This window comes from Ceratotherium simum, chromosome 27, assembly GCF_057802395.1.
Source record: "Ceratotherium simum simum isolate JZ-2026a chromosome 27, ASM5780239v1, whole genome shotgun sequence".
Taxonomy (NCBI): domain Eukaryota; kingdom Metazoa; phylum Chordata; class Mammalia; order Perissodactyla; family Rhinocerotidae; genus Ceratotherium; species Ceratotherium simum.
Genome location: NC_141926.1, coordinates 9,793,963 through 9,806,877, shown reverse-complemented (window position 1 = coordinate 9,806,877; position 12,915 = coordinate 9,793,963). Strand labels below are relative to the sequence as shown.

The 12,915-nt window shown below is 35.4% G+C and overlaps 1 protein-coding gene across 1 annotated transcript in view; it reads left to right on the top strand.

Moving 5' to 3' along the window:
- Positions 1–12,915, top strand: part of MORC3 (MORC family CW-type zinc finger 3) — a 41,770-nt gene that overhangs the window by 17,406 nt on the left and 11,449 nt on the right. Inside the window, exons 6-12 of the mRNA XM_014786839.2 lie at positions 707–854; positions 2,813–2,941; positions 3,152–3,271; positions 6,234–6,331; positions 10,347–10,451; positions 12,095–12,217; positions 12,324–12,398. Of these exons, the coding sequence (XP_014642325.1) occupies positions 707–854; positions 2,813–2,941; positions 3,152–3,271; positions 6,234–6,331; positions 10,347–10,451; positions 12,095–12,217; positions 12,324–12,398 (798 nt within the window). The remainder of the gene's footprint in view (positions 1–706; positions 855–2,812; positions 2,942–3,151; positions 3,272–6,233; positions 6,332–10,346; positions 10,452–12,094; positions 12,218–12,323; positions 12,399–12,915) is intronic.

Genomic DNA, 12,915 nt, shown 5'->3' with positions numbered 1-12,915 from the left:
AGTTTTATCACCATGAAGATCCCTCCTATTGCCTTTTTATGTCCACACCCACTCCTCCCCCCTTAATCTGTGGCGATTTGTAATGTGTTCTCCATTTATATTACTTTGTCATTTGGAGAATGTTATAAATGGGATCACACAGTGTGAAACCTGTTGGGATTGGCTTGTTTATTCAGCATCATTTTCTGGAAATGCATCCAGGTCCTTGCGTGTGTCAGTAGTGGGCGTCCTTTCCTTGCTGAGTAGTATTGCAGTGGATGGTGGAGCGCAGTGCAACCATTCACCTGTTAAAGGACGTCTGGGTTGTTTACAGTTTTTGGCTATTACAAGTCTATAAATATTTGTGTACAGGTTTTTGTGGGAATATAGTCTTCATTTTTCTAGGATAAGTGCCCAGAAGTGTAATTGCTGGATCGTATGGTAGTTGCCTGTTTAGTTTTTTAAGAAGCTGCCAGAATGTTTTGCAGAGTGGCCCTACCATTTGACATTCCTTCCAGCAATGTGTGAGTGAATAAAGTTTTTCTGCATTTTACTGGATTCCTTTTCTTTCTTTTTTTTTTTTCTTGCTTTTGTTCCCACCACCACCACCACTACTGTGATGCCCACCATATGTAGGTGTTTTGTTTTGTTTTGTTAGCTAATAATATTTGCTTCCTTATCTTGCTGTGAAGTAAACTTTAGCTCCTTCAAAAAATTATTTTTACAGCTACAAAAGTACAACAGAGTTTGATTTTGATAAGGATAAATATGACATCAGAATTCCAGAAGATTTAGATGAGACAATGGGGAAGAAAGGTTACAAGAAGCAAGAAAGGATGGACCAAATTGCCCCTGAGAGCGACTATTCCCTGAGGGTATGTGCTCAGCTCTCTCTGTGGAAATGAGAAAATCATCAAATAATGGAAATTATGTTATCCACTTGTGTTATAAATGCTGCCAGCGATCTCCAAGTGAAAGTATCTCAGACATGAACTTACTAAACTTTTCCTGGGCACACTGGTTGTTTTATTTGCTTAGAAACAAGTTGTTGTAATTGCAAAGTCACCAGGCCTGACAGTGCTTGTAGTTCTTTCACTATGTGGTTAGATTATTTGAATTGGGAATACTAGAATCAGTATATTCTTTGATGGCCATATTGATTAATTCAATCAAAAATACCAAATTCAGAGTGTCTCTCTCTCTTTTTTTAATTTAAAATATTCTAGAATACACACACCTTAATTGACATCCTTAAAACAATACATTATGTATAGATTACAGATAATATACATTAATATAATTTTGTGCTAAATATCTGTGAGACTTGGCCTTAGAAATGTGTATGTCTTTAAGATTGAAGAAATTAATATCTCGATATAACAATGTTGATATAATAGTAATATTAAGTTTCTTAGTCACTATGATAAGACATATAACAGTAACTTTTCCCTTTATTTTTTGTACTAAAATTATTCCATAACCCCAAGTTGAGGATACATTTGACGTTTACAGGTTTACTGTGTAACTTTTTCTGAGATCTTAGCAATTACAGTGGCAGGTATTGCTCTTCCTGATATATACCCCAGTGTGTTGTTGAAATATATTCTGGTTGTTGAGAAGGTCTTGCTTAAGTGTGAAACAGGTCCAGAGGCAGCCAGAGCAGATGATGTGGTTTTAGTATACCATGAAGTAAAAAAAAAAGTTTTAAAATATCATTAATGAATTTTATGAAAAAGGGAACACTGCTAATTTTGAAATCAACAGTCAGGAAAAAAAGTAAGAGAAATGTTCAAATTTTAATTTTGTGTTGAACTTTTCATCTATCCACCTTGAGTTATTCCATTCATTTCCTTCAGAGTTTCTTACAACTTGGAGGCAGGCACAGAAGAGCATATTTTAGCATGTTTAGCATGCAAAATTTGGTCAGGATTCTAAAGTATCTGAACTTTCATGCATTAAGAATTGAAAACACATTTAGATAAATGCTGATTGTTTCAGGTCAGTTTTGAAAAAAGTACTATGCGTGTCTTCTCTAAGTGTTGGTATTTGCGATTTTTTCCTTGTCAAACTTAGAACAGTCTCTTTTGTTTATATTAGAATTTGCTTGTTTTTGGCTAAATAAAATTTATTGGTGCTTTTTAAATTATAATAGCAATATAGGTACTTGACAGAAGAGTCAAGAAATATAGTCCTTTTGGTACATACATACATTTAAAAAAATTAAAGTGAGATCATACCATACCTGCTGTTCTGTAGCTTGTGTCACTTAACATATTAGCATGTGTATAGGTCAATAGATTGTTTTCTGCAAATCATTTTTACTGGCTATAGTATATTGAGTTTATTTTTAATAAAAAGTAGTCAAATATTAACTAATACAGCTTTATAGTCTATATTTATTGTTTTGAAGAGTTAATGGGTCCTTGATCAAAGCAAGGTGGTGGTACCTTTCTTTTTATTTATTTATTTTTTTAAGGTGGTGTTTTTTTTTTTTTTTTTATGCTGAGGAAGATTTGCCCTGAGCTAACATCTGTTGCCAATCTTCCTCTTTTTGCTTGAGGAAGATTGGCCCTGAGCTAACATCTGTGCCAGTCTTCCTCTACTTTATCTGTGGGTTGCCGCCACAGCATGGCTGACGAGTGGTGTAGGTCTGCACCCGGGATCTGAACCAGTGAACCTGACCTGGGCCACTGAAGGGGAGTGTGCCGTACTTAACCACTACGCCACGGGGCTGGCCCCAGTAGCTTTCTTTTTAAATACGTGCATAAGTAATGGTGAACAAATCGGTAGATAATTATTTGGAAAGGAAAAATATTGTTGTGTGTCTTTGCAGGCTTACTGCAGTATATTATATCTAAAGCCGAGAATGCAGATCATCTTACGTGGACAGAAAGTGAAGACACAGCTGGTTTCGAAGAGTCTTGCCTACATCGAACGTGATGTTTACCGACCCAAATTTTTAGTATCCTTTATTTTCCTTTTTATGATGCCATATAAAGCTAAATCAAGGGTATTGCCCTTCCCCCTTTCTCCTTTTATTCTGATATGGATTCTAATCCTCTCCAACTTTGCCCTTTTTTGATGCACTTTTGGACTCAAATAAATAATGAAATAGAAATGATGATTTGAAGGGAGTGAGTTGGTGTGTTCAGAATTTTCCTTAACACTTAAGACTAAAACGGTGAGAATTACTTTTGGATTCAACTGCAGAAATAAAGATCATTATGGGATAATGATGTATCACAGAAATAGACTCATCAAAGCTTATGAAAAAGTTGGATGTCAGTTAAGGGTAAGCTTTATATCTGCAAATGTCTATATCTTTTGTAAAAGTTAGAATAACTTGCTTTTGGGTCAGATGTGAAATAATGTGCCTTTTGCCTAGTGACTTCTTTTTTTTTTTTTTTTTTCCTGTGAGGAGGACTAGTCCTGAGCTAACATCCGATGCCAATCCTCCCCCCGCTTTTTTTTTTTCTTGAAGAAGAGTGGCCCTGAGCTAACATCCGTGCCCATCTTCCTCTACTTTATATGGGACGCTGCCACAGCATGGCTTACCAAGCGGTGCGTCGGTGCGTGCCCGGGATCCGAAACTGCAAACCCCAGGCCACCGAAGCAGAGCGCATGAAGTTAACCACTTGCGCCACCAGGCCGGCCCCTGCCTAATGACTTTTAAATGTCAGTGTTTTTAATAACATTGGCATGGCACTTGAACTTAGAATACTTTTATATTTATTTCTCATTTGGTCCTAAATAATCTTAGGAGAGGGACAGAATTTATTTTCTCTCTGTTTTACAAATGAGGAAATTGGGGCTAATAATTAGTTGAGTAACTTGCTTTGGCCTAACAGTAAGTATGGATATCAGGCACAGGTGCAGATCTTTTGACTGCATTTGGATATGGATCCCTGATTATTTTATGCTGGAATGAAATTGGTTGTTTTTAATTAGTGCTGACTCAGTAGCCCGAAAAACAGTATCTCATAGGTAATTGACTTTTTTGGAGTTAGTTCCTAAGTATATTAGAACCTTTCTCCTGCACCACTTCTATTATTGTGGAATTCAATTTAGGATGGTGAACATGGCCCACCATGTCAATCTGTTTATCGTTTACGTGTTTTCACAGGTTTTTTTGGTGTGTGTATGTTAAGAATTCAGTGGTACAAATTCTGAAAATCACCTTTGTTAAAAGTTTTAAGTCTAGGCATATTTTGGTTTTTAATTCTATGATTTTCATTTTTTATTCATCTTGTTTCATTTTAAATTTTTTGTAGAATGATGTGAGCTCTACACAGTATAATAGGGTGGGTTTATCTTGAATATTATTCAACAGGGGTTGTAACTCTATTACATATTTTACGTGGAATGAGCGCAGAATATAGCATTTTTGCAAAAGTAAATGAAGTTTGTTGAGCTTTTTGTAACCACTAATTTTAGTCAAAAATAATAAATCTGGCAACCATGATATGAGGTATTAGTAACCTTTATTTAAAATGCTAATTTTAATTTATAATTGGAATTGTAATTGTCACCAGAAATATTCTATAATTTAAAGAATATACTTCAATACCAGTGAATTTCACTGGTAATTGGAAATGCATTTTTGGTAATAGGCCTTATTTCTCAAGTGCTTTGGAATTCAAAAGAAATAATGTATCTGTTACAGAAAGTAAATTGTTTTTTTCTTTTATTATTTACTAATCTGGCTTGAGTAAGATACATAGCCCATTTTTCCAACCTAGTTAAATTTGCATTGTGTATAATTTCTGGTTAAGCTTGACCTTATGAAAAATAGGCTTTTACAGCCAACTTTTAATGTTTTTTTTAACCAGATGATGGACTGGGCCTAGTATTTGCATTCTGTGGATTCAGCAGATATTTATTAAATAGGTGTCAGATACCTGATATGATTTGCCATGCTAGATGCTCAACATAAAAAGATGATAAGATAGAGAGCATGCCCTCAGGGGAATGTGGCACATCCTTGGAGCATTAGAAAATGCTTCTTTGAGAAAGTGGTGATTGAGATGAGTCTCAGTTTATTGTACTGTGTTGGAAAGTCTGGCAAGGGCTTTCCAGGCAGACAAAAAAATATTTGCAAAGGAAGAGAAAGAGGCTTCCAAGAATATGACATCATGAAGGGAGTAATTTGCTCTGCCGGGACCAGATGGTAAGTGGGAAACAGTATTGGAAGAGAAATGGAAAGATGAGATGAGGCTGGAAAGAAGGTGAACAAGAGGGCCGGCCCAGTGGTGCAGGCGGTTAAGTGCTCGCGCTCCACTTTGGCGGCCTGGGGTTCGCAGATTTGGATCCTGGATGGGAACTGATGCACCGCTTGATAAGCCATGCTGTGGCAGCGTCCTGTATAAAGTAGAGGGAGATGGGCGTGGATGTTAGCTCAGGGCCACTCTTCCTCAAGAAAAAAGGGGAGGATTGGCATCAGATGTTAGCTCAGGGCTAGTCCTCACAAAAAGAAAAAAGGGAACGAGAACTACAAATTGAAGGATACCGTGGTTTACACATGGTATGAGGTGAGGAACCACTGAGGGGTTTCAATAGAGTAGGATTATGATTAGATTTGCGTCGTTTTATCTATAGCTGTATTTATGAAAATTTTCATTTCACAGTTACATGTTCTTTCACTTTTTCTCCTTGTATGTAGACTCAGAAGTAAGCTACAGTTATAAACAAAATACACTTGTTAATCAGACGTGTATGATCAGAATATGACTCATAAACTTTGAGTTCAGTATTTTAGCTAGCAGCATTTAAAAAATAACTTTAATTCAGCTGACTTAGGTTTTTATTTCATCGCCATTAGCATCTGGATGTGTAACTTGGGATAAATGACTTTAATTTTTATCTAGCAAACTTATGGAATATTATGTGCCAGAGCCTTTGCGCTAGGCACTGTGGATATAGAAATGAGTTAGTTGTGGTTTCTACTATCTAAGAAGTTGTATCCCAGTAGGGGTGGTCTTTTTTCCCTTGTATAAAATTGGGGATGCTAATACTTGTCGACATGATTTCTTGACAACAGTGGAAGTGGGTTTGGAGGAAGGCTCTAATATATTTAGGAATTAATTCCTAGAAAAGTAAATTATCTACTAGACACTTTTTCAGTCTAAATTTTATGGGAATCATGAAATAAAATATAGGAAAATATTTCATACAAATTGTAAATCTTTGTGGAAGGGTAATTATTTTGAACATAATGTCTTATGCTTTTAAAATGCCAATTTCATTTTATTTTTCAGGCAAACAACATGGGTGTTGGAGTAGTGGGAATTATAGAGTGTAATTTCCTGAAGCCAACTCATAATAAACAAGATTTTGACTATACTAATGAGTATAGGTATGTTACCTGTTTAAATTATTGACTTTTTACAGTTTATTTTGGAAATACTTGCATAACTTGTTCTAGGCTGAATTTTTTTCTTTCTTGTGGATGCTTTTACAGTATAGAACTTTAAGAAAATGAGTAGATGAGAGGCTTTCACAGAAAACACATTTAACCATCTTCTTCCATCCTAGGAATTATATTCTACTCCATCACAGGTAGAAATACATTCTCCCCTGTCTTTACTGATGAAGTAGTTCTGAGATTCATAGAAAATAGAAGTTCCTGCTTTCTTGGTATCAACACTTTTTGTGTAATCATATAATCCTGAAACGCTGTGCTTAGATGGGAACTTAATACTCATACCTTTTAAGAGTGGTTAGAAGCCATAGAATAAATATGACCATCAATTTTACTTGTAAATTTAGGAAGCACAAACAGTTATTCCTAATGAGCATATATGATGGAGTAGAAAGCAAACGTCATATAAATATTTGTGATAAAGACAAAGATAAATGCCGTAGGCCTTCTCCTCAAGTAAGGAACAAGTAAAACAAAGTGGAAGGAAGGAAATAATACAGAACAAAGTCAGCACATTAGGAAACACATAACACATACAATAGAGAAAATAAATATATCTTTCAGAATTCAGTCCTGAAACAGAAGCTCCCCCTGTTATTTGAACAGGGATATAAGGAATTGGTAACTAGAATCCTAGAAGGTGATTACTAAAAGGGTAAAAGAAGACAGTCAGTATCCAGAACTAGCAGGTGTAAAAGTGCAGCTATTACCTCTGGGTTGAAAAAGAGTAGACAATAAAGGAACCAGGAGTAGGTCCCCCCACCTCTGAAGTCTGAGATTCAGATCTCTTTGTAGAGGTCATGACAAATACAGGAACAAGCTACCTGCCATAGCAAGTAACTTGCCAGAGGACCTGACCAGTGCTGCTCTGTGACATGGCCTAATGTTGCCAGAGGATGTGGGTGGGCTGGAGCTGGTTTATAGAGACCTGTCTTTGCCCCAGGATCTCGGCACTCTGGAACTGGTACTGGAGGGCAGAGCATGGCCTGAAGGCACAGCTGTAGCTCCTCAGGGAGGCCACTGGGCTCCAGCCGAATAATAATAATGGAATACCAGAACCTGAAGGACAAGTGTCTTGCTGCTATCACCTGGCAGGTTCATTGCCTTGTTAACCCAGTTTAATATTCCTCAGGCTGGCAAAGGATAAATGTTTACAGGATGAAACTCCAGTATCACAAAACTGAGCAAAGAGGACTGGATTTAGAGCTGAGAGACAATAAATTGATAACTGACAATCAAAAATCCAAAGTTTGTTCTTGGATAAGATTAATAAAGTCGATAAGCATCTTGCAAGACTAAGGAGAAAACAGAAATCGTCAATATCAAATGAAAAGGAGGACGTTACTAAAGATCTACAGATGCAAAAACAGTAAAGGGATAGCATGAACAGTATTTCGCCATTTTGGATCATATGGACACATTCCTTTGAAATTGAATCGATTTTTAGAAGACTTACCACATTAGATTTGACATTTAAGGAAGAAGTGGTACCTTCTTAAACTCTTTAAAGGTTTTATGAGGCCATATAACTCTGGTAGTGAACTCATGAGTACATTACAAGAAAGGAAATTTATGTCAATCTCCCATGATCAAGATGTAAAAGTCTTAATTAAAATAATAGCAATACCATCCAGTGACGTGTGAAAAGAATAATACGTTAAAACCAAGTGGATTGTATTATAAGATGGCAGGAGTGGTTTTAATATTCAAAAAACCAATGTTAATCATCACATTGATGTTAAAAAAGAAAACTCTTGGCCATTTTCATAGGTACAGAAAAAGTGCTTGATAATCACAGCAGGCATTTATGATTTTGAAAACAAGGGAACATTTACAAAACCATTAGTAGAAGAACATGTTAACAAAAAAAGTATTTATAAAAAACAGCAAGCATCATTCCTAATGGTGAGCTATTGATAGCTTTCCCCTAGGAGTGAGAATGAGATGAGAATATCAGCTACTCACCATTATTCTTGAGGAAATAAACAGTGCAATAAGGCAAGAAAAAGAAATGAAAGTTCTAAGGGTTGGAAAGGAAAAAGTAAAACTTTTTTGTAGATGACAGTATTAAGTATATAAAGTCCAGAATAATCTGCAAGGTTTGAATTGATAAGGAACAAGTAACATGTATTCTAAGGTTGCTGGATAAGAAGTATTCAGAAATCAATTGTATTTCTGTATATCAGCAACAACAATAAAAAGCAACATGAAATTTTTAAAAAATCATGTAAAATAGCATCAAAAAAATAAATACTTTGAAGTAAATAAAATATGCAAAGACCTCAGCACACTGAAAACTACAAAACATTGTGGAGTGAAGTTTAAGACCTAAATAAGTAGGTGTGCTGGATTTAAGAATTAGAAAGCTAACTATTAGAAAATTTCAGTTTTCCTCCAAAATAATTAAATACAATTCCTATTAAAAAAACAATCCCAGCAGTTGTGTGTGTTGATATTAATAGGCTTATTCTAAACTTTATGTGGAAACCCAAAAGACCAAAGATAGTTAAGACAATCATTAAATAACAATAAAGCACGAGGACTTACTGTAACTAATGAAAGTGTGATATTAATGAAAGAATAGACAGTCTAGTGAAATAGAGATGCCAAAAAAACCCCCCACTTTTTATACATATAGTCACCTGATTTATGACAAAGGTTACATTATAATGTACTGGGAAAAGGATCATCTTTCCAAAAATGCTTTGTCAATTGGCTATCTGTATGGATAAAATGAACTTTTAACTCCTACCTCTCAAATGAAGCAAAAAATCAATTCCCAGATGGATATTAGACTTAAATGAGAAAGGCAAAAACAGAAAATGGAAACAAATATTTTCATAACCTTTAGTTAGGCATGTTTTTAAAACAAGGTGCAAAAAGTATTGATCATAATGGGAAAAAATGGAAAAAGTATCTGAAAGGAGTAAGACAGCAAATGTTAGCAAGATGTAGGGCAGTTGGAGCTCTCATACATTGCTGGTGGGTGCAAAAATTGTTCATCATTTTTGAAAACTTAGACTGTATCAAGTAAAGCTGAACATCAGTGCTCACCCCTGTGACCCTGCAGTTCCACTCCTGGGTCTGTTCTCAGCAGAAATGGGTGCAGTCTCATGGACTGATGAGTAGATGGGAAAAAGATGAGGAATTGAAAAAGCGATATGAAGGGAGAGTGTGTTTGGGAGGGAAGATGCATTCTCATTTGGATGCTTACATGTTATGTGATAGTGGGGCTTCCTGGTGGAGAAAAATAGTGGGAGATAATGAGTAGAGATAGATAAGTCTAATATTAATCTGTCAGTAGAGAATTTGAAGTCCTGATTTTTAAAAGCTTTATATTAAATTTAAGATGTTAACACTGACTATGCTTTGTGTGTGGCACACTAGGTGCTTAACTCATTAACAGGTGATTACTCAATTGTGGCCTTAGTCTTATTTATCTCAATAGGTCCTGTTGATTTGCTTTTTCTTCACATCTTATTGTGAGAGAAGTGAAAGTCTTAATTGTGGGACAGAATCTGTTTTGAAGTATACTTGCTGGTAATGATCGTATACTTTCATAAACCAAAAGTTTAAGTTCTCATTTGAACTGAAGCTTGTAAGTTTATCAGTTGGGGTTGAAATTCAAAGAGCCTGTGGTTCTCTCAGTAACTGGTCTACAACATACTTTCTCAACAGAGGACCCAAAGTATTACTGTTTTGTGTCTTATTTCCTAGATGATCCTGGCTCTGCTCTAGGAGTTTAGGAAGGTCTTTATAGAAAATTGCCATTACTTTGAGTGTTCTTCTTTAACTGTACCTTTTGGAGTCCCCCTCACCCCACTACATCCCACCCCAGTGTCGACATGATTATTACTTAGGTTGTTTATACTTGCTTCTGTGTTTGACAGAGATTTAATCTTGATCTGTTTTTTTTCTTAAATTGACTTTATAATTTTCTTTTTTTAAGACTTACAATAGCAGCACTAGGAGAAAAGCTGAATGATTACTGGAATGAAATGAAAGTGAAGAAAAATGCAGAATATCCTCTAAATTTGCCAGTTGAAGATATACAGTAAGTACATTAAAAAATGATCAACCGTCTTTAATATCAAGATGTGATATTGGAGAGTATAGTGATTGTACAGTGTTCTCAACTTTTTGACTATAACCCATGGTAAGAAATAAATTCTGCAACTCAAATCAGCATGGTGTAAAAAGAACGAATGAATATATGCATTTATACATAGACAACAAAAGATTCTTGAAACAGTATTTATCCATATGTTGTGTGTTGATATCATTTATTTTGTTTAAAAAATGCAAATCTTGACCCATTAAATTGCTTTATGATCCACTAATGGGTTGCATCTCATAGTTTGAAAAACCCTGGTCTTGTGTAATGGTTATTAGGATCATGAGTCTAAAGCCAGACTTGAGTTTAGATTCTAGTCCTGCTGCTTAAGTAGCTTTGTGACATTGAACATGTTACTTGGCCTTGTAAAAGCTTCCTTTTCTCATTTGTAAAATGCAAACATTAATAGCACTTAAACTCCTAGAGTTGTAAGAATTAAATGATGCCTGCCAAGCACTCAGTAACACATAGCACATAGTAACAGTCCTATGAATGAATGAGTAATAACTTTGTGTACTGATGGAAAGATGTCAATGATATATAATGAGAAACAAAAAAGATGTAACTCAGTGTATTAATTTCTCATTGTGTTTTTTTAAGTGTCCGTATACACATGCATAATTCTGTAAGTATAGAAAATTTCTGCCAGGATTTAAAAAATTAACAGTGGTAACCTCCTTAAACAAGGGGTTTATATTTACTTTATAAATTTCTGGATTGTTTGAAGTTTTATATCTAACTATAAATGCATTTTTTTAAAACTAGATTTAGAAAGTTAGTGGCATTAAGGTGAAGTCTTTATGTTAAATGAGTCTACATAAATTTTTTATAGGATTATAATTTTTAAATGATAAAAATATGAATGCATTTTATAAACTAAAAAATGCAAGTTTTAGTTATTCAGAGGATATAGTAAAGGATAAAAGTATAATACAATTATAAAAAGTTACTTTCTGTACTTGAATAGTTTATTGTGCTAATCAGTATACTAGATTTGACATTGCAGATGCTAACTTAATATAAATTTCAAAGCAAGGCATTCAGAATATTTTCTTAAGTTGTTTGAGTTTTTATTATTATAGAACAAATTTAGTAGTATGCTGTTAAACAAGACATTTAGTTGCTTTGTTTAAATTGGCCTATCTCGGGCCGGCCATGTGGCTTGGTGGTTGAGTGCGCGCGCTGCGATGCTGGCGGCCCGGGTTCGGATCCCGGGTGCGCATCGAGGCACCACTTCTCTGTCCATCCTGGGGCCGAGTCCCACATACAGCAACTAGAAGGGTGTGCAACTGCGACATACAGCTATCTACTGGGGCTTTGGGGGCAAAAAAATAAATAAAATCTTTAAAAAAAAAAAAAAAAAAAGAAAAAATCGGCCTATCTCCTTTAACCTTTGAAGGTAACCCAATTGTTGTTTTTAAAAATCTCACTTGCTGGACAGCAATAATAGTTATGTCACAGACTTTTCAGAGATAGAATTAAATCATAGGGGCATTTTGTGGTGTAAATGATGTAGAAAGTCTAATGAAGTGTACTTAGCATCCATATTTCCATGCTAATATTTTGTTGTTGTTTTGTCACAGGAAACGTCCTGATCAGACATGGGTTCAATGTGATTCCTGTCTAAAGTGGAGAAAATTACCAGATGGGATAGATCAACTTCCAGAAAAATGGTATTGCTCCAATAACCCTGACCCACAGTTCAGGTACCATATAGTTGGTAGTACCCTTTTTGGAAAGGCAGAAAGTGCTGTTCAAGATTTATGAATAGGCGCTGGTGACGTATTATTCCCATGTGATTTTTCTGACTAGAAATTGTGATGTTCCCGAAGAACCTGAAGATGAGGATTTGGTGCATCCCACTTATGAAAAAACTTACAAAAAGAAGTGAGTGTTGTATTAATGTATGGTGCGAAAATAATGCCCAAATCATCAACAGTGGTGTGTCTGCAGCATTCATTGATGCTTCTCCAAGATAAAGCTAGTGCAGCCAGAAAAGATGATTACCCCAAAAGATTTTGATGTGGAGTGCATAATATCAAGTGCTTTTTTTTTTTTTTTGAGTTTATGCTGTGGACACCTGCTGTTTATTGTTGTCCTATCTACATGATAGTTTGCATACAAAATAGTTTGTCTTTTGGGGCCACACACAGATGAATCATAATACTAACCTTTATGAGTTATAGTCTAATAGAGTAGGTGAGACTCGAGTATGTTACATGGGTGTATAGAAGTTGATGAGTATCATAAAAGGCATGATCCAGTCTTGTTAGGAAGCCCATAAGGAGAGGTTACTTCTGGCTGGAGATGGGGGGCCAGAAATGGATCAGGAAAATTCATGAAGGACATTTTTGTAATAGACTTTGAAGGACGGATAGGATGATGTACAGGGAATAAGGATTTG